The 25,841-nt window shown below is 48.8% G+C and overlaps 1 protein-coding gene across 5 annotated transcripts in view; it reads left to right on the top strand.

The window, feature by feature from the left end:
• Rbms2 (RNA binding motif single stranded interacting protein 2) overlaps nt 1-25,841 on the top strand; it is a 47,909-nt gene that overhangs the window by 10,189 nt on the left and 11,879 nt on the right. For all 5 annotated transcript variants that reach the window (XM_042263270.2, XM_042263269.2, XM_016005902.3 and 2 more), the window contains 4 exons: nt 16,905-17,071; nt 21,948-22,006; nt 22,763-22,854; nt 25,559-25,716. In XM_042263270.2, coding sequence (XP_042119204.1) covers nt 16,929-17,071; nt 21,948-22,006; nt 22,763-22,854; nt 25,559-25,716 — 452 coding nt within the window. In that variant the 5' untranslated portion in view covers nt 16,905-16,928. The remainder of the gene's footprint in view (nt 1-16,904; nt 17,072-21,947; nt 22,007-22,762; nt 22,855-25,558; nt 25,717-25,841) is intronic.

Here is a 25,841-nt window from a genome sequence, read left to right on the forward strand (position 1 = left end):
GCCCACCCCAAGCAAGACTGTCAGAGAGAGAGGGGGAGGGGGAGAGAGGAGAGAGGAGAGAGGGAGGCTGTAAATAAATACATAAAGTTACAGAACAGCCAAGTGTGGATTTCGGAGTTCTACAAGGTAATTTAATGTATTTACTTAAAGAAAAAGTTTATGTCTTGACTTAGGTAAAAAATAGGAAGAGCGATGAGCTTGTAGGTCCTCGTGTCTGGAGGCATTTGCTCAGTGCAGAGATGAAATCCGTGAGGCTGGAAGGGGAAGTGTTTGGGAATAAAGGAATTCTGCCCTTGTGAAGCGGCCGACCCCGCCTTCCCTGACATCACCTCCCTGGCATTTGTTATAATTTATCTCCTCGCAGCAACAACCATTTCCTTTAGAAAAAGAAAACCGACCGCTTTTGGTTTTGCTTCCCCAACTCCCATTTGTCTGTGTGGCGTATGTGTGGATCTGTGTGTGTTCACATGCGCCTGGTGCACATGTACACATGTGTGGAGGCTCAAGCTGAGGAGCAGACGCGTCCATCACTCTTCACTTTACCCACTGGGGCAGGGTCTGTCAGTTGAAGCGGCGGAGCTCAGCATTGCAGCTACTCTGGCTAGCGGGCTTGCTCCAGAGGTCCCTTTGCCACCTTTGGAGCCTGGAGTCACGGGTGGGACACCGTGTCCACTTCGGATTCACGGCATTTGCGTGGGTTGTTGAGATCTAAACACTGTTTCTCATGAGAGATGGTTTGGCAAGTTTTCACCTGCTGCACCATCTCTCTGCTCTGTGTGTGTGTGTGTACGAGTTCGTGTATGAGTGTATGTGTATGGTGTGTGTGTGTGTATATGTTCAGGAGTGCGGCATGTGTCTGCGTGTGTGTATGTGCACACGTGTGCAGTGTATGTGTGTGTGTGCACACGAGTGTATATGCATGTGTGTGTCTGTGCATGTGTGTCTGTATGTGTTTGAGATGGCTCTCTCTGTAGCCCAGGCTAGCCTTATCTCCTGATCCTGGGATTGTAGGTGTGCACCACGCTGCCTGGCATGGGGCTGCTTTTGATTTGAGATAATTTGCCTTCACAGATTTTTCTCACAGGGCATGGTGGTGCACACATATGATTCCAGCACTTGAGAGGTAGAGGCAAGACTAGCTTCAGCTATGTTCTTAGGTCAAGGCCAGTCTAGGTGGCATAAAATGTGTCCAGAAATCAATCAATCAATCAATCATCAATCAACCAGTCAATCAATCTGATTCCCTGCCCATTGTGTATCTCAGTCCACACAGATTTCCTTGGTTGGGCCTGGTTCCGCTCTGTGGAAGTTTCTTTCATCCTTTTCTCCTGGCTCCTAGGTTTATAGTCAAAGCCCTTGGTTCTCTACTACCTACTAGTGTCTTCCTGTTGAATGAGAAATGATCTGTTTGCAGCTGAGGACAGAGACCTCTTCTCTTTCGTGGTTTTAGTGTCTTTGTGGTTGAGGGTTTGTGCATACCAGGCCGAGCTCTGTAGAGCCCCATCCCCGTCCTCCTCCTCATGCTCCCATTTTAGTCCAAACCGGTACGTCACTGATTATTAAACTCTTCCTTGAGCCCGGGTGGTGGAGCATGCCTTCAATCCCAGCCCGCCGTCAATCCCAGCCCGCCGTCAATCCCAGCCCGCCGTCAATCCCAGCCCGCCAGTCAATCCCAGCCCGCCTTCAGTCCCAGCCCGCTGTCTTCCACCCTGGGTCAGCTGAAGCACCAGGTCCTGCCTCTCTCGTGCCCTTGCGCTTGCTAGGCAAGTGCTCTACCACTGAGCTAAATCCCCAACCCTTAAAACCTTTTTCTTAATGAGCTGAAAACAAAACAAAGCTCTGTAGGTCTCTAAATAAATACATGTCTCCTAGGCATGGTGAGACGCGTCTGCAATCCCAGCCCATCAGATGTGAATGGAAGAGGATCAGGGATTTAAGCTGGCTGCAGAGAGAGTTCAGAGCTAGCCTCAGCTGCTTGAGACATAGCCTCAAAAACCAACCAACCAAAGACAAGTGCTGTTAGTGATGTGAGTGCTGTCCGGCTGTGCATCTATCGCCCCGTTGGTTGCCAGCGTGCGTTTGGCTGATCTGTCCCTGTCCCCTCTCACCACGTCCTGTGAGTCCCCCAAAGCTGTGTGTTTGGTTGGAGAGGACCTTTCTTAGGCAGGGGCTGAGAAGAAGGTTTATCTTGTAGCTGTACTTCCGTGTTAGCGCTCATGACAGGGAGTGTGTGGTAACTGGAAGGCTGATACATGGCTGGGAGGGAGGAAAATGTTGTTGCTCTAGAAAATTTGGCGGTTACTAAAGGTTAAATACAGACCCAAGAATTCCATTCCAAGAAAATGTACATCCACACAAAAACATGCACACAGATATTCACAGCAGTGTTCGTCATGATAGCTCCTAAGTGGAAACATCCCAAACCTCCATCAGATGACGGACGGATGGGTCAATGAACTACGGCGCCTGCCTGTACCGTGGGGTGCTGTGCAGCAGGATGGGGTCAGGAAGTAGTGATACTTGGATTATCACTACTTTATTATTAAAGCTACAAATGGATTAACAGTGTGCTAATGAAAGGCTCTCCCAAAGAACATATGGAATATGATTCCGTTTTTATGAAACGCCCAGAATAGGCAAATCCATATGGATGGAGAGTGTATCGGTGGTGGTCTACAGAGGAAGTAGAAGGGATGAAAGGAATTAGGAAGTAATTGGGAATTACAGGTTTCTTTGAGGGAGTAATGGAAAAGTTTTAAAATTGAGGTTATGGTACACAACTCTGTGATCTAAATAACAGTTCGTTTACGTTTATATATTTGTGTGTATATGTATGTATGTGTATATATGTATGTGTATATGTATGCATGTAGACCAGGGTGTCATTGAACTCAGATCTGCCTGCCCCTGCCCTCCAAGTGCTGGTATTAAAGGCATGCATCACAGTGCCTGGCTCTAATTTGCGTGTGCGCCCATGGAGGCCCGAAGAGTATATTGGATCCCCTACAGCTGGAGTTACGGGAGTTTACCAGCTGCCTGATGTGGGTGCTGGAAGTCCCATGCAAGAGCAGCCAACACTCTTAACCCCTGAGCCGTCTCTCCAGGCCCTGACATAATTGTTTGAAACAAAGTTTCACTTTGTACTCTAGGCTAGCTTGGAACTCCACAGCTGAGGATGACTCTGAACTCATGCTCCTGCCTCTGACTCCCACATTGTTGTGATAATAGGTATGGGCTAGCATGCTCAGTCCTCATTTTTAAACAATGTTTTTATTAGCATCTAGCAGTTATATGTAATGACGGGTTTCCTTAGGTGCAGAGTGTTTTGAGCATAGGCACAGCCCTTACCCTCTTGTCTCCTTCCCTTAACCACTAATCCCCCTTGGCCACCAAGTTCCTCCTCGGCTCTAACGTCTTTAGTGTGTGTTTGTGTGTCTGAGTTGTGTGTTTGTGCTAGTGTGTTTGTGTGTGTCTGAGTATAAGTGTATGTGTTGTGTGTGTGTGTGTGTGTGTGTTTGTGTTTGTGTGAGTATGTGTGTGAGAGAGAGAGACCCCAATGAGGCCCCTTAGGGTTACTCTCTGGAGCAGAGGTACCTCACCAGTGACAACATCACTTAAGAAAAAGTCTTTCCCTCCCTGTGGGAACATGGTTCCCAAAGTGGGTGGCACTATTAGGGGATGTAGCCTCGTAGGAGGAAGTGTGTCACTGTGGAGGCGGGCTTTGAGGTCTCATATATGCTCAAGCCACGCCCAGTATCTCAGACCATTTCCTGTTGCCTTTGGATCAAGATGTAGGACTCTCAGCTCCTCCTCCAGCACCATGTCACACCACCACGATGATGATGGACTAAACCTCTGAAAACCTGTAAGCCAACCCCAATTAAATGTTTTCCTTTGTAAGAGTTGCTGTGTCATGGTGTCTCTTCACAGCAATAGAAACTCTAACTAAAACAGAAGTTGGTACCAGAAGTGGGGTGTAGTTGTGATAGGCCTGAACATGCTTTTGTTTGGAGGAAGTTGGACTTTGGGAGTTTGGGTTAGGAAAGTAGTGGAATGCTTTAAGTGCTAATTGATGGGGCATAGCAGTAGGGGCATGGAAGACAGAGGTGATAAGAGTGATCTGAGCTGTGGGGGGCTGCCTCAAGAGGTTTTAGAGGAGAATTTTAGTATGTTGCCTAGAATATGTTAAAGAACATAGGGACTTTGAAGTTGGACTGAATGCATTTTTGCATTGTGATATGGCTTCAAGCCTTTGGGAACCAGGGAGTGGAATGTGGTGTTTTGAAAGAAAATGGCCCCCAAAGGGGGTGGCACTATTAGGAGGTGTGGCTTTGTTGGAGTAGATGTGGTCTTGTTGGAAGAAGTGTGTAACTCTGTAGGCAGGCTTTGAGGTCTCGTATATACTCAAGATACTGCCCAGTGTCTCAGTTCACTTCCTGTTGCCTGCAAGATGTAGGACTCTCAGGTGCTTCTCCACCACCATGTCTGCCTGCACATCACCATGTCACACCATGATGACAATAGACTAAACCTCTGAAAATGTCAGCCACCCCAATTAAATGTTTTTCCTTTTTAAGAGTTGCTGTGGTCATGGTGTCTCTTCACAGCAATAGAAACCCTAACTAGGACACTCCCCATCAACAATTAATTGCATTTAAACCCTCAGGGAGTTTAGGGTTCCTCCCATTTCCATGACAAGGTGTTGATGGGGTCAAAACTTGAATACATCCCGTGCAGGTAATCACAGCTACTGTGAGTTCAGGAGTGCATTAGGGGGCGGGGGGCAAGAGAGATGGCTCAGCTAAGAGCACTAGTTCTTGCAGAGGACCAGAGTGCAATTCCCAGTGCTTACAAAGCTGTCCATAACTCCAGTTCCAGATGCCTTATGATCTCCTCGGGCACTAGGCACACATGTGGTGCACAGACATACATGCAATCGAAACACGCATGTACTTAAATAAATAGGAAGTTATTGTTTTTTTAAAAGTGCAACAGGGCCAGGCTGTGGTGGCGCATGCTTTTTATCCCAGCACTTGGGAGGCAGAGGTAGGTGGAGCTCTGTGAGTTCGAGGCCAGCTTGGTCTACAGAGCGAGTTTTAGGACAGCCAGGGCTGTTACACAGAGAAACCCTGTTCTGAAACAACAACAACAAAAGAAAAAAACAAACAAAAGGTGCAACAGGAAGTGCAGTGGGTACTCAGTGGTGTACTAAGTGTGCAACCGCTGTCATGCCCAGGAATGAGTGTTCTGTACTCTTCCTTGCCCCCTCCCCTCCACCATCCAGATCGTCCCATTCTTTCTCCTTTTTCCATGATGTCCCCAAACATGTGGGGACAGATGTCCCGTTTATGGCTGGGCACTCAGCAGCCATTTAGTCTCCTCGCTTGAGTCGCTGTGGTCTCTGCAGTCGCTCTGGACCATTGCAAAAAGAAGCTTCTCCGACCAGCACTGACAACCCTGTGGTACGAAGATGGTTATTTAGAAGGCGACTCCATAGTACGTCCTGCCTGTTGGGCCTGTGACCTCCCCGGCCTTGGGCTTTTGACGGATTGACAGTACCAGGCATGAATCCCCTCCTGAGGAGTGGGCCTACATTCCAGTCAGAATGGCTTGCTGTCCCCTGCCGTTGCCGCACCCATGGGTGCATCTTGTCTGACTGAATGATAGTGTTGCATGCAGAGGCCATGGCTGGGTAAGGTTGTTGACACGGATTCTCTCCCAGCAGCCTGCAGAGAACTTTCCAGTCCTGGGAAGGCAGGGGGAGGAAGCTTCCTGCCCAGCTCCAGCCTGATTTCCCAGTCCTTGACAGCCTGGCAGTCAGCATCTGCAGCAATCGGGAGCTTGGGGCTTCCTGTCTAGTTCTGGCTTTTTGATGGCTGCAGGGTTTGTTGCTTCTGGACCAAGTAGGAAATCCATGGTAACTGCTTGCAAATTGGACACCACTGTCTCGGTCCCCGACCACCTGGCCTCTGCAGTGTTGCAGCTGAGGACGTCTGTGTCGTCTCCCCACGCTCCCCACTGCTCTTTCCCGGGGATGGTTTTTGCCTGTTGTCTTGGTTGGATCCTGTTGGTTGCTTAATTCCCTTGTTAGGTAAGAGTGTCACCAAGTGCAAATGGAAACTTTCTTTTCTTTATCCCCAAGATAAAGTTTCTCCTGGCTGTCCTGGAACTCCCTCTGTAGACCAGGCGGACCTCGAATTCACAGAGATCCACCTGCCTCTGCCTCCAGAATGCTGGGATTAAAGGCGTGTGCCACCCGCCTTCTGGCGAAACTTTTTTTTAACTTGTGAATATGAAAATGTTTTCTACTGTAACACTTGATTGACTGAATCTGTAGTTGCCGGTTGGGGCGTTACTTTGTTGTCTTCTGAATTACAGTGTTGCTGACTGATGCTAATTTGATTCCTGGTCCTCTGCTAGGAATGTGCCTTTCCTGTCTCCTTCCTAAGAGTTTTGGGATCTTACCCTAGTGGTGAGAAGTTTCATGAGTACTTAGTGTGTGTCCTATTCATTGAGAGCTAGATACTCATTTCAACCTAGAAATTTCATATACTTGATTGTTGATGTTTTGTTTTTCATAATTCCCTTCATTTTATTTTCTTCATGAAGTTAATTCCTTATATTTTCTTTTTGTTATCATTTTTTGTTTCATTTATTTGAGATAGGTTCTTGCTACAAGACGGCCTGACCCCTAAGCCTTAGCCTCCTGAGTCCTGGGTGTGTGCCATTACACTGTGCCCATTTACTGTTTTTCTGTCTTTAAAAAAATTTATTTTATGTGGGTGGTGTTTTGTCTGTCTGTGTACCACATGCATGCAGCGCTCTCAGAGGACAGAACACGATGCTGGATTACCTGGGACTGGAGTTACAGACAATTGTGAGCTGTCTTGTGGATGCTGGGAATTGAACCTGGGTCCTCTGGAAGAGCAGCCAGTGCTCTTAACTGCTGAGCCGTCTCTCCAAGGCCCTGTCCATTCCTTTCTTTGTTGAATTTTGCTTTTGCTTCATAGATGGAATTATTTTTGTTTAGATCTCCTGAAAGTCTTCTTGTCGTTACACTCTCTTCCTGTACGTTCTTTTTCCTTTGCGTCCTTGTTTGATTTTCTGTTTGTTTTGGTTTCTGACTTCATAGGTTCTCTTCTAATTATGTCTCATGGTTTGGGGCTGTTTAAGTGGAAGGCATTTAAAGGCAGATGGAAGCGTTCTTGGCACGGGAGGTAATGGGCTTCGTTGTAAAGTAATCAGGCTGGAGCGTGCGGGAGCACCAGGGCTGCTACTCACCCGGCATTTTTGTGTGGGTTAGCTGCTCACAACGAAGCCGCACAGTCTTCTGGGAGCTGTGGTGCTGGAGAAAAGGCAGCGTGATCCCGGCTTGGTGCTCACTTATTCCCTTCCAGCTCTGCTTGGTGATCATGAGTCCAGAGTCTGCACCCTCCTGCGAGGGGAACGGGGAAGATTCTGCCCACTTTGTCCTCTTTACACCCCAGCTCCACTGGCCTTCTAGTCCCGGCAACAGAAGCCCCTCATGGCTCTCCCCGCGCTGTTCCCTTTTTCTGAAATGGCATTTTTCTTTTCAGGTTGTTTTTATTTGGGGTGAGGGAGGTTCTTCTTGTTTTTGTGTGAAACAGGGTCTCCCTGTGTAGCTCTGGCTGGCCTGGAACTCACGTCAGACCAAACTGACCTTGAACTCACAGAGACCCGCCTGCCTCTGCCTGCCGAGTGCTGGGGCTAAGGAATGGCCCGGTTTCTTTTGCTCTCTAAATAATGAGGTTCCCCTCCTTGTTTTTGAAGTCTTGTTTAAGGTTAGTCACCTTTCTGAGGAGCCTGATAAAAGCAGGTCACCGATCTCTTTTCTCTTTGGTGTTGCAGGTAGGGTCTCATGGAGCTTAGGGTGCCCTCGCTGAGGGTGGCCTTGAACTCCTGATCTTCTGCCTCTACCTCTCAAGTGCTGGAACCGCAAGCATGCACCACCGTGGCTCTGTTCTTTGTGGCTTCTTTTTTACTTGCTTGCTTTTCACAGATTTTTTAAGGAAAGTAAGAACTCCTGGGAATGGGGGGGGCTCCAAGGGAGGAAGATCCAGAGCCTGTGTTTCAATTACACTTTACTAGTTATATGCTATCTAAAGTTAAAAATATATACGTTTGAAAAAAAATGTATAAAAATATTAAAGCACTGTCTATTTTATTTCTGAATGAATAATGAACAGCTCAGTAATTATGCAGAAAGTGAATTGAATCTTTCCTCATCTGAGACAAGAAGACCTTACACTGAGTGTGGAGTGATGCACTGGCATGTAGCTTAGCTGCTGAATGCTTGCCCAGTATGCACGAGGCGCTGCCTCCCATTCTCAGCACCACATACACCTGATCACGGTGATGCATGCCTGTAATCTCAGCATTCAGGGGGTGGGGCCGGAGGATCACAAGTTCAAGGTCATCCTTGGCCACTGCCTTAGTTCTGGTTCCTATTGCTGTAAGGAAACACTAGGACCAAAGCGACTTTGGGAGAAAGCCTCTGAGTGTGGAAATTATAGGTCTAAGCGGTCATTCCTGGCTAAAGTCACTATTTACAGAAACAAGATTTGCAAATTGGCCAGGCTATGCTTTAACATTCATCCTACCATTTCAACCACCAGAGTGTTTTCCAGCCTTAAAATTTGCTGAGGTTTGAAGTTTGGAACTGGAGCATTTTCCTTCCTTCACTCTTGTTGAAAAAATAAGAAAAAAAAAAATGGCAAGTAGAAAAAAAAGTAGAGCTGTTAGTATTAATAAAACTAATCGCTGGGCAGTGGTGGCACACGCCTTTGATCCCAGCACTCAGGAGGCAGAGGCAGGTGGATCTCTGTGAGTTTGAGGCCAGCCTGGTCTACAGAGTGAGTTCCAGGAAAGGTGAGGAAGCTACACAGAGAAACCCTGTCTCGAAAAACCAAAACAAAAAACAAAAAAACTAATCTTCACGAAGGTCCTTTATCAGGCGGGACATGAGTGCTTTGTAACCCTAGCACTCAGGAAGCAGGAGGATTTGTCCCTTAAGGCCAGCCTGGGTTGCATTAGGACTGTGTCAAAAAACACGCAACAAGCTGGCGGCAGAGGCAGCGCACACCTTTAATCCCAGCACTCGGGAGGCAGAGGCAGGGGGATCTCTGTGAGTTCAAGGCCAGCCTGGTCTATAAAGCAAGTTCCAGAACAGCCAGTTACACAGAGAAACCCTGTCTCAAAAAACAAACAAACAAACAAAAAACCCAACCAAACAAAAGACAGCTTACATTTCCAGACCCCTGGATGGTCTAATACTAAATCTAGAATCAGATAGATTCGTCTCCTACTGTACCATGAAACCAACTGTTAAATCTCAAACCCTGGGACAAGTGGCCCAGGTGCCTATTTAACACATCAAATCAAACCTGGCCTCCAGGTCCCCCCCCCCCCCCCCCCCCCCCCCCCCCCCGGCCAGTTACAGTCCCCCTGGCTGGCACACCCCGCCCCCGCCCTGAACTTCTCCAGCCCAGGTGTCTGGGCTGCTCTTCCCTATATATTCCAGCCATCTTGGTTACTCGCTCTTTTTGTACCTTTGGGCCTCCTGGCTGCTGCACTGGGTTCCCCTGCTCTCCGCTCTCCCTTCCCCTCCCCCCTCCCCACTCGGCCCAGCTCAGTCTGGTCATGTCACTCTGGACTCTCCCAGATGTCCCTGCCTCCGGCTATGTCTCCCTTTTCTCCACAATAAACCTCCTCCTCCACCATACCTGGGAGTGGTCACATCCTTTCCTCTTTTTTTTTTTTTCAAGACAAGGTTTCTCTGTGTAGCTTTGCGCCTGTCCTGGATCTCACTCTGTAGACCAGGCTGGCCTCGAACTCACAGAGATCTGCCTGCCTCTGCCTCTCGAGTGCTGGGATTAAAGGCGTGTGTCACCACCGCCGGGCTAATGTCCTTTCCTTTTTATTTATTTATTTTTTAAATTCACAAACAAAAACCTGTGGACTTTCCCTGTGGGAACTTATCTGTCCCTGGGAAACCTCCAGTTTGGAGTATAGCTCCTTGCTAGCTACCAGGTCTCACAATTTGAAAGGGGCGGTGTGCTGTCTGTCAGTCTGTCCCTGTCTCCTGCTGGGTTCTCACTGTTGTCCAGGCTCCCTCAGCCTGCCCAGTGGCTGGATGACAGGCCTGTGCTACCGTATAGGCTACTGCCTTTAGAGACGCTCACTGAAGCCGGCTGGCCCTCTGAAGTGAGACACTTGGGGTAGAATTAAGTGTTTTGTAATCTAATGATGATAACAGAATTCGTTTGCAAATATCAGACCGACTCCTAAATCTAGTAGATGTTTTTGATGAATGGGATAGATCTCTTCGCCTATTTTGGGGGTGGTCGTGGTCCTGAAGTGTGAACCTCAGGCTTCCACAGCACATGAAGGTAAGAGTTCTGCCGCTGAACAGATCTCCAGCCCTTAAAAAGAAGGGGGACAGGAGAAAACGGTTTATTCTAAACTTTTCACCTGTTTTTAAAATTTTATTCTATTATTTTTTTTTCTGAGACAAGGTTTCTCCATGTAACAGCTCTGGCTGTCCTGGAACTTGCTCTGTAGAACAGGCTGGCCTCCAACTCGGAGATCTAGCTGCCTCTGCCTCTGGAGCTCCAGGGTTAAAGGTGTGTGCCACCACTGCCTGGCTGGTTTTTTGTTTGTTTGTTTTGTTTTGTTTATTCGTTTAAATTTTTATTTTATTTTATTTTGAGACAGGGTCTCACATAGGCCAGGCTGGCCTCGAACTCCTGATCTTTCTACCCTCGATTCCCAAGGATTACAGGTGTAAATCAGCATTCCTGTTCTTTGTTTTTAAAACTTATTTAAGACTGGATTTGAACACATTTTAGAGAGAGACTTCTTGTTTTGTAAATAAAGGCTTGTCTCTGGTGAAAGCCTGCTCCAGTTCAGAGGGACATGGACAGGTTTAGGCTCGGGAGCTCAGGAGGTGAAGGCCCTTGTCATGCACCTGTCAGGACGGTGTAAGCTGGGCTCTCTAGCTCACATGGCAACCCCAGTGTTCCCCTGAAAGTGGGAAGTGGACACAGAAAACCCCCAGGGCACCACCTGACCGAGCATGTGTGGCAGCGGATGAGAAAGGCACCGTCTTGAGGTGGACAGTGAGAACCCACACCTCCATATACACAACACCTGAGGCTGTCTTCTGACCTCCACATACACAGCACTGCACATAAGCACCCATACTCAAACGTGAATGCACGCACAGGCACACATACTGTACACACACACTCACACACACACACACACACACACACACACACTCACAAAGCAAGACTCCACTCCATAATAATTATGTAACCCTGAGAAAGGTTGAAACTCCCTTTCTTCTATGCAAAGTAGAAACGGTACCTTTACTTTTCTCACTTGTTTATTTTTTTATTTTATTTATTGTATTTTTTCCTAGATAAGGTTTTTCTGTAGCTCTGGCTGTCCTAGAATTTGAACTGTACACCAGGCTGGCCTCCAATTCAGAGATCCGCCTGCCTCTGCCTACTGAGTGCTGGGATTAAAGGTGTGTGAAATCATCGCCACACTCCTGGCTGCCTTAACTTTCTTACGAGCTTGGAGGTCAGAGGACAACTTGAAGGAGCTGGTTCTCTGTTTCTGCCATGTGGATCCTGGGAATCAAACACAGTTCTTTGTCCTCAGGAGCAGGCACCTTTACCTGATGAACCATCTTGCTGGCCTTCTGCCTTTTTCTTTTTTTTTTAACTTTTTTTCTTTTTTTGGTTTTTCGAGACAGGGTTTCTCTGTGTAGCTTTGGTGCCTGTCCTGGATCTCGCTCTGTAGACCAGGCTGGCCTCGAACTCACAGAGATCCGCCTGGCTCTGCCTCCCAAGTGCTGGGATTAAAGGTGTGCGCCACCACCACCTGGCGGCTTTTTTTCTTCTGTATTACTTCCTTTTTAAGGACTTTATTGTTTTAAAACTATACTTATATACTTTATGGCTGTCTATATCTCCCCCCCCCCACAAGCCTTTGTACATTTTTAAATACACTGTAACCTGTTTAGAGATTTTTCCTGTCTGGATCTGTCTTTAGGGAGCATCTGTAACCTTTTCTGTCTGCATGAGCAAAACCCCAAACCCGCCATGCAGTGCCCCGGAGGAGCTCCCGAGGGCGGCTCAAGCCTGCAGCAGTGGCTGGGAGAGGCCCCTCTCTGTACTGCGGCCTGTGTGCGCCCAGGAGATGAGCCTCAGTACTGCAGCCGGCATGAGAGACACGAGACTGGGAAGCCACATCTGCCTCCGTTTGTTGTGTGCTTTGAACCTCTTTAAAGCTTTCTCAGGTCTTAGTGGATGTAGGTGCCCCATGTTGGGCGACATTCTCTTCTACATAGTAAATACTTAAATGGTTATTAAATGTGTCAACTGACTCAATTTCTTCAATTAATAAATTACAAAAGAAAATGATGGATAGGAAACCTGTGGGTTCAAAGGCAGGTAAATGCTGGTGACGTGTTTGTCACAAGCCTGAGTCTGGAACCCACATGGTAAAGGAGCGGATTGACTCCTGGGTGTTATCCTCTAATCACAAAGGTACCCTAGTAGTTCACCCCTTCAAAATAAAAGACACGTTAGCTAAGTGCTGACCATAGCACCTTTGCCTTATTTGGATCTTCTTTCTTTCTTTCTTTCTTTCTTTCTTTCTTTCTTTCTTTCTTTCTTTCTTTCTTTCTTTCTTTCTTTCTTTCTTTCTTTCTTTCTTTCTTTCTTTCTTCCTTCCTTCCTTCCTTCCTTTCTTTTTTTTTTCTTTCTTTCTTTCTTTCTTCTTTTATTTTTTGAGACAGGGTTTCTCTGTATAGTCCTGCCTGTCCTAGAGCTCACTCTGTAGACCTGGGTAGTTTCAAATTCAGAGATCTGCTCACTATGTCATTTTTATACATCTGTATAGTGTATTTCTATACTACCCATTAGTCCCTTTCTTCTTCCTGGATCCCCCTTTGTGATTCATGTGTCCCCATGAGTTTCACTGGGGCTGGCCTCAAACTTGCTGTGTAGCTGAGGATGACATTAAACATTGGTGGCACTCGCCTTCAATCCCAGCAGAGCCAGGCGGATCTCTGTGAGTTTGACGCCAGCCTGGTCTACAGAGCAAATTCCAGGACAGCAAATTCCGGGCTACACAGTGAAACCCTGTCTCAAAAAAAAATAATAATTTTTTTTTAGATGTATGTATGTATGTATGTGCACTGTGTACATGCTTGGTACCTGAGGAGGCCAGAAAAGGGCATCAGAGTCCTTGGAACCAGAGTTATAGACTATTGTGGGCTGCCGTGTGGGTGCTGGGAATCAATCCTGAGTCCTCTGCAAGAGCAGCCAGTGCTGTGAACTGCTGAGCCTTCTCTCCCCAGCCCCTCATTTTTATGTTTTAATTATGTGTTTATGTGTGAACCAATATACCTGGTTTCCACATATTAAAAAGGGAATAAATAACACATTTCCTGTCCCCCCTCACAGAGTTGTTGAGGTGACCACATGGAATTACATGTGACGGGTACTTTTTGGATTGTTACAGAAAAGTTGGATATGATGGGGCACAGCTATAGTGTGCATTGGGAAGCGGAGGCAGGAGGATCAGGAGTTCAAGGACATCCAGAGTTACTAACCCAAAGCAGGCAAGGCAAGCCTGTGTTGTCAGACTTTTATTTGGACCACCAGCTCACAAATAACGACACGGAGACAATTTTAACTATGAAAGCTTGGCCATTAGCTTAGGCTTGTCCCACCAGCTCTTAGAACTTAACCTGCTTTTATTAATCTATTCTGCCACGTGGTCTGACCTCTTCAGCGTCTCCTTGGCATCTCCTATGCACCTAGATTCTGAGTTCCTCTCTTTCCCCAGAAGTCAAGTCCTGCCTAGTCTCTCCTGACTAGCCATTGGCCATTCAGCTCTCCATTAAACCAGTCACAAGGTGCCTTAGGCAGAGACACATCTTTGTCGAATACAAAAAGATGATCCCGCAACAAGCCCGGGCTTCCTGAGACCCTGTCTGAAACAAGTGAACAGGCACAAAGAATGACTGCCTTGTTTCTCACATGTTTCTGACCGCATTCTCACATACGGTGCCCCAGGGCTTCTGTTCATATCCTCACCTGCCCTTCCCTGTGTTGTTTTTATTATCATCATCTCGATGGGTGTGAAGACTTATGTCGTAGGGTTTCTATTGCTATGATAAAACACCATGACCACTAAGGGGTTTATTTCATCTTATAGCTTTACCTTCATCCAGGGAGGGCAGGGCAGCAACCTGGAGGCAGGAGCTGAAGCAGAGACCATGGAGGAATGTTGCTCACTGGCTTGCTCTCCATGGCTTGCTCAGCCTGTTTTCTTATTCTATGCTGGACCACTGCCCAGGGGAGGCACCACCCACAGTGGGCTGCTGGGTCTTCCCAAACCAATCATTAATCAAGAAAAAAAAAAAAAACAAACAAAACTCATAGGCTTGCCCACAGGCCAGTGTGGTGGGGGCATTTTCTCACTTCTCAAGAGGACTCTCTTGTTCTGGTTGACACAGCACTCGTCAGCCGGGGTGATCTGTGTTGTCCGGACCGCTGTCTTCAGAGCTCACTCTTCTTTCTGCTTGTCCTTTGGGGGGGGCAGGTAATGTAGACGTCTTTTCAGAACTTCTCTTGGGAACTTATTCCTTCTTGCTTTTTTGCCATTTTGCTCGGATTCTCTCTAAGCCCACGTTTTACACTCAGCTACTTTCCTAGGTGGTGAGCTCTAACTTGTGAACTCTTGGTGGGAGTGTGTTCAGATATATGACGGCCGGACTTGATCGTACACTCAGCTGTAGAGGCTGGCTCAGGAGGAGTCTGGGGTCACCCTGGGTTGTGTAAATAAGCGGTAAGGTCTGTGAAGAGATGGTCTCAAGCAAGAAGAGACGCCCAGAACAGGCTCAGACCAACCAGTCTGCCTGGAAAAGACACCCCTTCCCCCCCCCACCCCTGTTGAGCTACCTGTGGGTGTTGTGCCATGTGCTCCGGGTGCCCAGCTTTCTGGATCCAGTTCTATGCTGGGGGCTGGGGTGGGCTGGGGTGGCTGGGATGGGCTGGGGTGGGCTGGGGTGAAGTAACCCAGATAAAACCCACTGGTTTACCAAGTTGGATTTTGAAGGTGGAGGGCGTAACCCATGCTTCAAAATAAAAAGTAAAAAAGACTGAGGTTTAGCCCTTGCCTAGCATATAGTCAAGGCCTGAGTTCAATCCCCGGTACCTGAACAAATTAAAAGGCATTGTGAAATATTCCACCTGTTTTTATTAATCTGTTTCCTCACAGGATCAATTAGTGATTATATGCAGTTGGCAGGTCAGGTATCCATTGAATGACTGGAATAGCCCTGAGGGTCTCATGGGTAATTCCTGGGGAATTGTCGTTCTGCAATGTGGACCTCCTCTTATTTGGAGGTATTATTATGACTTGGGACCCAAGCAAAAATATCTGTGTTACATGCCATAGAGGCCTCTAGCTTCAGGACAAGTTACATGAATCATTTATACCCAGGCTGCCGTCACAATCATAAAGTCCGGTCACTGGGTGCATCTGTGAGACTGTTTAGACTTTAAGTGTGTAATGAAGTTATCCTGTAAGATGATTTCTCCTCTTCAATTCCTATGTTAATACGCACCAGGAACTTAGGTTTCCTGTGTGGGAAGGATTTCTCTTGCCCTGATGGTTCATAATGCAGTTTAGGGCCCCAGGTCAAGAGTGAATTTGGTGGCAGATGAGTGGCCACTGGAGGTTTGAACTGTAGGCTGGTGTGGCCGCACACGTACGGAATTCCAGCGCTGAGGGAACATAGGTCGAGCAGCAGGTTAAGCAGTTTAAGAATACCTGGGATATGGGACCCTGTTTCAAGCAGAAATGACACAAAAGATTTTTTTTTAATTATTTTATTTTATGTGCATTGATGTTTTGCTTATGGAACTGGAACTGGAGTCACAGACAGCTGTGAGCCGCCATGTGGTTGCTGGGACTTGAACTCAGGTCCTCTGGAATAGCAGTCAGTGTTCTTAACGGCTGAGCCATCTCTCCAGCCCCCACAAAAGATTTTTGAATTGTAACAATTCAGTGTAGGGCTTTGAGCAAAATTCTTCCGGTAAGAATATTTCAGTTCCTTAGTTGTTGACACATACACCCTCATTTTCTCTTACCGATTAGGTGAGCGTAGTTGGTTTGCACCGTCTAAGTCGTTTCCTTTGGGAAGTTAGATGAGTATTGCTTAGGGAGCGTCTCGATTTTCTTCTCTCTTGGATTCTTTATTGTTGTTTGTTTTTTGAGACAGCGTCTCACCATGGAGACTTGGCTGGCCTGGACTTCGCTTTGTTGACCAGGCTGACCAGGCTGGCCTCGAACTCACAGAGATCCTCCTACCTCTGCCTCCAAATATGTGACATCACATCTGTTTGTTTGTTTTTGTTTTTCGAGACAGGGTTTCTCTGTGTAGTCCTGGCTGTCCTGGAGACCAGGCTGGCCTCGAACTCACAGAGATCCTCCTGCCTCTGCCTCCTGAGTGCTGGGATTAAAGGCGTGCGTCACCACCACCTGGCTGTAATTTTTATATTTTATATATTTATTGTGTGTGTGCATGTATGTGTGTGTGCCATAGTGCACATGTGGAGGTCAGAGGTCAACTTTTAGTCTGTTCTTTCCCCTCCCCGTGTGCATCAAGCCCCGCTCACTAGGTGTGGTGGCAGCTTGATCTGCTGAGCCATCTCATGGGTCCGTCATCGTTCTTCTTTTTCCTGTCTCGTTCCCTTTCGAGTTCATTACTGCTGACGTTGTGCATCCTGTTTCACAGGGAGTCCGTCTGTGCACATGTACAGTCTTCCTGACCTTCTGACCTCTATGTCTCCCCGCAGCCATATGTGTCACTGTCTCAGCCGATGGCACCGCCCAGTCCGAGGAACGGCACCCCCAACAGCAGCATCGGGGGCAACGGCCATGACCAGCTGAGCAAGACCAACCTGTATATTCGAGGGCTGCAGCCGGGCACGACGGACCAGGACCTCGTCAAGCTCTGTCAACCGTAAGTTGTGGGCCCGGTAGGAAGGCCTCCAGGGGCAGCAGGATTGCGATCGCTGGCGTCTCGTCGCACGCCCCCAGCTCGCATTGCAGTAGCGCTGTGCTTCTGCCTTGGTCACAGCATTTAGTCACGACACAGAATCTCAGGATCCTCCCTTGTCGCCTTTTGGGCTTTGTTGTTTTGAGTCAGTGTCTCATGGATCCTAGGCTGGCCTCAGACAAAATCAGCTTAAGAGAGAAAAGGGTGCCCTTGTCTCAGAGCTTGGGGTACTGTCCGTCCGTCATGCCGAGGAAGCCTAGATGGAGGAGCTGGAGGCAGGTGGCCACATCACACTCACCCAGGAAGGAAGGGGAACAGGGGCTTGCTGCCCCTCAGTCCCCTTTCTCTGCTAACGTAGTCCTGGATCCCAGCCCGGAGACAGCACTACCCACAGTGGGTAAGGCCCTCCACAGGGATGCAGGTGCCCGTCTCCTGGGTGATTCCAGATCCTATCAAGTTGACAGTTAACACTTAGCATCACACGCTTTGAAAGAAATAGTCACTTACTCTCTATGGTGCGTGCGTGCGTGTGTGTGTGTGTGTGTGTGTGTGTGTGTGTGTGTGTGTGTGTTTAAAACAGGATATCATATAGTCTAGGTTGGCCTTGAACTCCTTATCCTCTTGTGTCTACATCTCAAGTTCTGGAATTAAAGGCATGCACCACCATACCTGGCTATATTTTTATTTACATGTATGTGTATGTGCTTGTGTGAATTTACGTGTGCCACATGTGTGGATGTCCTGGAACTTGAGTTACAAGCAGGTTCGAGCCGCGAGGAATCCAACTCTGGTTCTCTGGAGGAGCAGCCAGTGCTCTTAGCTGCTGAGCCATCTCTCCAGGCCCTGAACTAGCTGTTCCTGTTGCTTTATAGAATCAATCGCCCATCATATTGTTGCCAATATTTGCATTATCACCAGTTTGTGGCTATTATGAACGCAAACTGGGCTGGAAACCTACACCTTGGTGTGTGTATATGTACATATTCAGGTTGGGTGTATTGCTGGGTCACAGGGTACCCATCTGTGAAGCTATTGTTGATAATAGTGTAAGGTTTTCATACTGGGCATAGAGGTCCATGCCGGTAATCTCAGCAGTCAGGAGATGGAGTCAGGAAGGTGAGGGGTTCAAAGTCCTCTGCTGCACAGCAAACTGGAGGCCTGGTGTGTTGCAAGCACTCTACCTGGGGGCGACATCCTCGTCTAGAAAACTTTGGCTTCCCTGTTCTTTGAGGCTTTCATTTACCCTTCCAGGAACTAGTCAGGGTCAGCATGTAGGATGGGAGACAGGAGTCCAGCACTGGAGTGGGAAGAAGCCGGCTTGAGCTGGCTGTGGGGCTCATGCCGTGCTCACACAGTCAGGGAGCATGAGGGAGGATCTGCCTCGGGCCAGCCAGGACTCTAGAATGAGACCCTGTCTAAAAAAAAAAAAATCAGGGGCCTGGAAAGGTGGTTCCGTGGTTAAGAACACAAACTGCTTTTGAAGAAGACCGGAGTTTGGTCCCACATCGGGCAGCTCAGTTGCCTCTAACTGCAGCCACGCACCTCAGGTAGTCCCAGGCACATAGCCACACAGACACATGTAATCGGAAATAAGGAAATCTTTTTAAAAACCAGTCAAACAGCCGGGCGGTGGTGGCGCACGCCTTTAATCCCAGCACCAAGGAGGCAGAGGCAGGTGGATCTGTGTGAGTTCGAGGACAGCCTGGTCTATAGAGTGAGTTCCAGGACAGCCAGAGCCACACAGAGAAACCCTGTCTTATTTATTTTATTGGTGTTTTACCTATATGTATATCTGTGTGAGTGTGCTGGATCCTGGAGTTACAGACAGTGGTGAGCTGCCATGTGGGTCCTGGGAATTGAATCCCCGGTCCTCTGAAAGAGCAGTCAGTGCTCTTAACTGCAGAGCCATCTCTCCAGCCCCAGAAACCCCGTCTTAAAAATAAACCAAAACAAAAGTCAATCAAAAAAAAAATAAAAATGGAGGAGTGAAGGTCAGCAGAGCAGGGGTGGGGCCCGATGGAGGGGAGCAGGGAGCCGAGCCGCTCTGAAAAGGGTGTTTCTCCTGCTCAGAAGGACTTCCTGCCTTTGTCCCAGTGATCTCTTCCTGGGTTGCTGGATCCCAAACTCTGGTGGGCCGGAAGGAGAGGTGTGGCCTGAGACTGGAACTCGCGGTTCTCGGGAAGGGGCTCCTTCTGAGGAGGAGGAGGAAGCAGCGACCCAGCTGTTGCCAGCTGCACTGGAAATTCTGAGCGCGGTCTCAGGCTCCTGGGCCACAGCAGGCTCCACCCTGGGGCCTTGATGGGGATAGCAGCTTGAGTGTCCTCGGGCTGGAGTCCAAGCCCGGAGCCTCAAAAGACCCGAGGACCACAGGTCCCACCTCCTTTTAATGTGTTGTTCTTTTCCCAGCCTCCAGGGCCTTCCCTGGCTAAATGCTTCAGGTCCCAGAAGCCCCCCTGAAAAGGCCGGGGTGGGGTGGGGGTGGGGCGGCTCGGGAGTGGTAACAAAGTAGTCATCACATCTTTAGGGATGAGAGGATATGTATGTATCTAATGCTTGTTTGGGGTATTAATTTCAAATTTAGTTCCTGCCAACTGTTTCTGTTCAACCCTTGTTCTTTTTTAAACTTTTATTTAAGTAACATTTTCTTCCTTTATTTTACATACCGACCACCGTTTCTCCCCCCTCCTCTCCTCTCATCCTGTCCATCCATCTGTCCGTCCCCGTTCCCTCCCCCAGCCCTTGTCCTTTGACTCTCTTCCTGGCTGCGTTCTGTCTGAGATTTTTCAGACTACTGGAATCGAGTGTAGCGGCTTCTCCTAACAGATGCTCCTGATGTCAGCCAAGAGCCGCACTACCTCAGGACCAAATCTCTGGGGCCTGTGCAGACCCCCGCTGCCCACAAGGATTCCCAAAGGGCCGAAACACACGGAGCTCATAAACTGTAGGGTGAAATCATGTCACAGGTTGATTTAACTCTTTCATGGAGGCAGCAGAGGGATGGAGAAATCAGGTCCAAGAACACAAGGAGTCGTTAGCACTAAAGTATGCTGGGGTAAGAACGCAGTGGTGAGGCCCAGACACAGGAGGCCACAGGACTTCGCTAAAAAGTGGCCCAGCCAGGGTTTGAGCCAAAGCAGCTTGGGATCAAGCTGGCGTGCACCTAAGAGATCAGTTAGAGGGGCTCCAAGGAACAAATGTTTATTATTTTAAAATGTTTATTTTTAATTTTATTTTTTATGTGTATGGATGTTTTGCCTGCATATATGTCTGTATACCACGGACATGCCTGGTGCCCACAGAGGCCAGAAGAGAGTATTGGATCCCCTGGAACTGGAGTCACAGACAGTTAGGAGCTGCCATTTGGATGCTGGAAATCAAACCCAGATCCTCTAGAAGAGCAGCCAGTGCTCTAACCGCTGAACATTCTTTTCAGCACCTATTTATTATTATTATTATTATTATTAATTGGTTTTTCATGACAGGGTTTCTCTGTGTAGCTCTGGCTGTCCTGGAACTCGCTTTGTAGGTCAGGCTGGCCTCCAGCTCACTGAGATCTACCTGCCTCTGCCTCCTGAATTTCCAGTGCAGCTGGCAACAGCTGGGTCACTGCTTCCTCCTCCTCCTTGGTGTGTGCATGCCTTTAATCCTAGCACTCAAGGAGCAGAAGCAGGAGGATCTCTGTGAGTTCGAGGCCAGCCTGGTCTACAGAGTGAGTTCTAAGACAGCCAGGGCTACACAGAGAAACCTTGTCTCAAAAAAAAAAAAAAAAAGAATTATTTCTGTTTCTTAAGGAATTCTGGCTGGAGTTCCGCCCTTACATGCTTTAAGTGGGTGTGGCCAAGCTTGTTTCTCCCCTCCCCCCACATTCCTAGCTAAAGGAGATGATTGTGTTCACATTGCAGTGACTTTTAGTGACTTTTTTCAAGTGGTGCCTTTGAGGGGTTGGGGTGATATTAAGGACAATGTGACAGTTGATCTCTTTGATGTAATTAGATAGAGAAGCCCTGCGTGGTAGTTACTCTCCTCTTTGTGGTGACGGAAAGGGATAGGTGAAGAAGGGTCAGTATGGCCAGTTTGAGGGACACGGTCCATCATGGCCGGGAGGACACTGATGTCAGCCAAGGGCAGCCAGGTGGGGCTCGCTGTAAAGTCCCTGCTGCCCGTAAAGTCCAGTGCAGCTCCACCTCCTGAAACAGGGTCATTAGCTAGGAACCAAGTGTTCAGCCACAGGACGTGTGGGGACATTTCCATGGAAACCACACCAGCCTGGAGATTACCGAAGTACACGTCTGGGTATGGCAGGGATAGTTTCCCAGGGAGATAAAGCGAAGTAGGGAAATCTTCCCTGAATATAGGTGAGTCCCTCCCATAGATGGGGTGGGGGTGGGGGTAAGATGGGACAGAGGGGAAAGAGAGGAGACTCACGTATTTCCCCTCCCTCCCTTTCCCATGCTATGAGTTTCTTCATCCTCTCTGCCATGATGGCTGAAGCCACGAACCAGAAGAAATCTTTTCTCCCTTAAAAAGTGTTTATGACAGGCATTTTGTCACAGTGATGAAAACTAACACAATTGGCTTTTTGTGGGAGAGGGGAGAAAGCTATATATATATAGGTCTGGTTGGCTTGGAGCTCGCTCTGTAGACCAGGCTGACCTCGAACTCACAGAGATCCTCCTGCTTCTGTTCCCTGAGTGCTGGGTTTAAAGGCGTGTGCCACCACCGCCCGCATGCCCTGTTATTTTACTCTGTGTAGCCTAGGTGTGCGCCACCATGCCAGGCTCTTTGTCCTGTTCTTAATCCCTGTCCTCAGCTTATTACTTTGCATTTTCCTTCCCTTTAGATATGGCAAGATTGTCTCCACCAAGGCCATACTGGACAAGACCACAAACAAGTGCAAAGGTGAGAAGCATCTGCCTGCCGGAGGGGAGAGGCCATCCTCCGCCTCTGCCTCCTGCTGCGGGGGCGTCTGAGCGCCCGCTGCCGGGGAGGAGGTGGGAGGATTTGGGGAGGTGGGAGGATTTAGAGTCCCCAGTGACCAGAAAGCCAGAGCTGAGAACGCTGTTGGGGACAGCCAGCCAGAAGCCTGCATGGAGCTCCCTCTGGTGGCTGGAGCTCACTCCGGCCCACAGTCTGCCTGGGTGGGAAGGGGATGCAGGAGAGACTGTCTCGACTTGTCATTGTAAACCGGACAGGCCAGTCGGTTTCTCTTCCCGTTGCGGAGAGGTTTGAGCATTTCCAGGCATTTCCAGGCGGAGCTGGAAGAACAGCAGGATGGGCAGGGACAGGCCGCTTCCATCTGGCACTGCCTGCTCTGCTGTGTGTCTCCCGGCCCAGCATTTCTGGGGGCTGTCTAGAGAAGAGATGGGGGCCTTTAGGAGTGCACGAGGTCCCGGATTTCATACGTTGGGTCTGAAGCCCCAGGTTTTTAATGAGAAGGAGAAAGGCAGATACACAAGGGCTCCATTGCCTTTGGTGCTCTTCGCCAGAGAGGACCTGACCTCTGGGTGAGGGGGTCGCCTGAAAACTTTTAATTTCTCTTTCTCCCCGCTACATCTCTCTCACGGACCACAACTCCTCCTCTGTCTCCTGGAAAGCCTGGGCCTCCTTCCTCTCCCACACACCCCAGCTCCCCGTGACACTGTTCCCCTGTTCCAGGCTATGGCTTTGTGGACTTCGACAGTCCCTCAGCAGCGCAGAAGGCTGTGACCGCGCTGAAAGCCAGTGGTGTGCAGGCTCAGATGGCTAAGGTGAGGACGCCCCACGCCAGCTTTTCCGGGGTTACGGTCAGCACTAAACGGTCAACACCGAAGTTCCAGGGTGGGGCCTCTCAGTGCTTCCGAGTATGAAGTTGATGAGCAAGGATTGTCTATGGTGTGTGTGTGCGTGCGTGCGCGTGTGTGCATGTGTGTGTGTGTGTATGTATGCGTGCATGTGTGTGTGTATGTGTGTGTATGTATGTATGTGTGCATGTGTGTATATGTGTGTATATGTGTCTGTATGTGTGCATGTGTGTGTGTTTGTATATGTATGTGTGTGTATGTATGTGTATATGTGTATGTATGTATGTGTGCATGTGCATGTGTGTGTTTGTATATGTATGTGTGTGCGTGTGCATGCAGCTCGGAGCTACCTGATGTGGGTGATGGCAACTGGACTCAGGTCCTCTCCAGAATGTGCTCTTGACCACAGAGCCATCTTTCTGGTATTTCTGGAAGCATCTGGACAGAGACAGAGGTCTACTGGAGCTGCGGGGCAACCGTCCTTTGTGTGGCGGACAGGAGGGCCAGGCCTCCCGCACTCCGGCTGCCTCCCTGCCCCACCCTGGCCCCACTTTCCTAGGACAGATGGTTATAGTTCTGCAACATTCTCTGAAGAAGGCAGCTGTGCAGCTGGGGTTCTGAGGATGCTTTTCATGGCCTGCCGTACTCCCATAGGGCAGGGAGTGAGCTGGGAGAGGGCTGGGGGGAGGGGAGGAAGCTAGAACCGAGCCTCTTGCTTAGTGCTCCCTGGAGCTGAGAGTGTCAGCCGCTAGAAAGCTAGAAGCCTTTCTCAAATCCCTCCAGCAGGGGAGGACTGTTCCCTTGCCTTGCTGAGGCATCTCAAATACTTTGAAGAACCTGATAAGGCAGCCATTCCTGGAACTAGAGTTACAGTGGGTTGTGTGTCCCCATATAGGTGCTGGGAATTGAACCCAGGTCCTGTGGAGGAGCAGCCAGTGCTCTTAACCACTGAGCCACCTCTCCAGCCCCAAGACAGCCATTCTTTTCTCTAATGGTTAAGGGTATGATGGCTCAGGCCTCTGATCCCAGTCCTTGGGAGGCGGAGGATTGCAGAGAGTTCCAGGACAGCCTAGGATAGAGTGTGAACTAGTCTAGGGAGAAAGAAAGAAAGAGAGAAAGAGAGAGAGAAAGAAAGAAAGAAAGAAAGAAAGAAAGAAGGAAAGAAAGAAAGAAAGAAAGAAAGAACAGAGAGAGAAGAAGGAGAGAGGAAGGAAGGAGAGAGGAAGGAGAGAGAGAGGAAGAAAGAAAGAAGGAAGGAAGGGAGAGGGAGAGAGGAGCACTGGCTGTTTTCACAAAGGACCTGAGTCCAGTTCCCAGCACCCACCTGGTACCTTAAAACCATCCTAACTCAGTCCCAGGGGATCTCATACCTTCTCCTGGCCCCCACGAACACTGCGTACACATGGCACACAGACATGCATGCAGGCGAAAACACCCATGGCTGTAAGTAAGAACAAACCGATTTTAGAGAAAAGCAAAGGAAACAGACGTTGACATAGGATCAAGGTTAGGGGAATGACTGCCGAAGGCCGAGTAATGAGTTACAGTCTTGAAAACACAGCTCTGGGTGCTGGCGTTGCGAACGTGCCTGTGATCACAGAGCTTGAGAGAAGGAGACAGAAGGATCAGGAATTCACGATCATCCTTGGCTACACAGCAGCTTCCAAACCAGCCAGGACTACATTGTGAGACCCTGTCTCAAAACACAGCCACACATGCGCATATACATGGAGAAAAAAACAAAACACCAGGCCTGGGTGCTGGAGAGATGGCTCAGAGGTTAAGAGCACTGGCTGCTCTTCCAGAGCACCCGGGTTCAATTCCCAGCACCCACATGGAAGCTCACAACTGTCTGTAATTTCAGGATCCAATACCCTCCAACAGACATACATGCAGGCAAAACATCAGTGCATACTAAATAAAAATAAATAAATTATTTCAAAAACAAAAACACCAAAAACCAGCCCTGGGGCAGAATTGCCACTGTGCATTCCGCCGTGTGGGGGTACCAGCCCCCATCCCTGACCTCACGCCCCCTCCCAATACAGCCTCTCACTTTAGCCTTGGGCTCCCGGGAGACTAGACCTTGAGGTAAACCACTGAGCAGCAGTACACCTGGCCCTCTCTCTGTTTCTTCCCCCCTCTTCCCTTCCACTCACAAAGGACCAGGTATTCCCACGTAGACAAGTCTGCTGTGGTGGAAGAGAGGGAGAGAAAGAATGCAGAACTATGGAGTTGACGAGGCATTCTGAGGGAATCTCTAACCCCTGGGCCAGGCTTAACGGGGCACAGACTCGGTTGGTGGCTTTATTACTGGATTGTACAGTAATAGACATAGTAATCACTGTAATTTTTCTCTCTGGGCTAGATATACGGTACATGATGATGGGATTGGCTATTACAAACAGCTAAGATTCTCTTTGGAACCCTCTTAATGTTTCTTTTCTCAAATGTCATTTATTTTTGGTCTTTCGAGATGGGGTTTCTCTGTGTAGCCCTGGCTGTCCTGGAACTCGCTCCGTAGACCAGGCTGGCCTCGAACTCACAGAGATCCGCCCGCCTCTGCCTCCCGTCCATGACCACCGCTGGCTCAAATGTTATTTTGTACACGAGGCTGAGGGTGGAATGGGATGAAGATGTGAGCCTCACTTTTCACTCTTCACGTTCATAGCAACAGGAGCAGGACCCTACAAATCTATACATCTCCAACCTCCCCCTGTCGATGGATGAGCAAGAACTGGAGGGGATGCTGAAGCCGTTTGGCCAGGTTATCTCCACACGGATCCTTCGAGACACTAGTGGGGCCAGCAGAGGGGTCGGCTTTGCCAGGTAAGAGAAGGTTAGGGGTGGTTAAAGAGAGAGAACTAGGGAAACAACACACACGCGCACACGTACACACGCACACACACATACACACAAACGCACATGCACACACATGCAAACACGCACACACA

This window comes from Peromyscus maniculatus, chromosome 18, assembly GCF_049852395.1.
Source record: "Peromyscus maniculatus bairdii isolate BWxNUB_F1_BW_parent chromosome 18, HU_Pman_BW_mat_3.1, whole genome shotgun sequence".
Taxonomy (NCBI): Eukaryota; Metazoa; Chordata; class Mammalia; order Rodentia; family Cricetidae; genus Peromyscus; species Peromyscus maniculatus.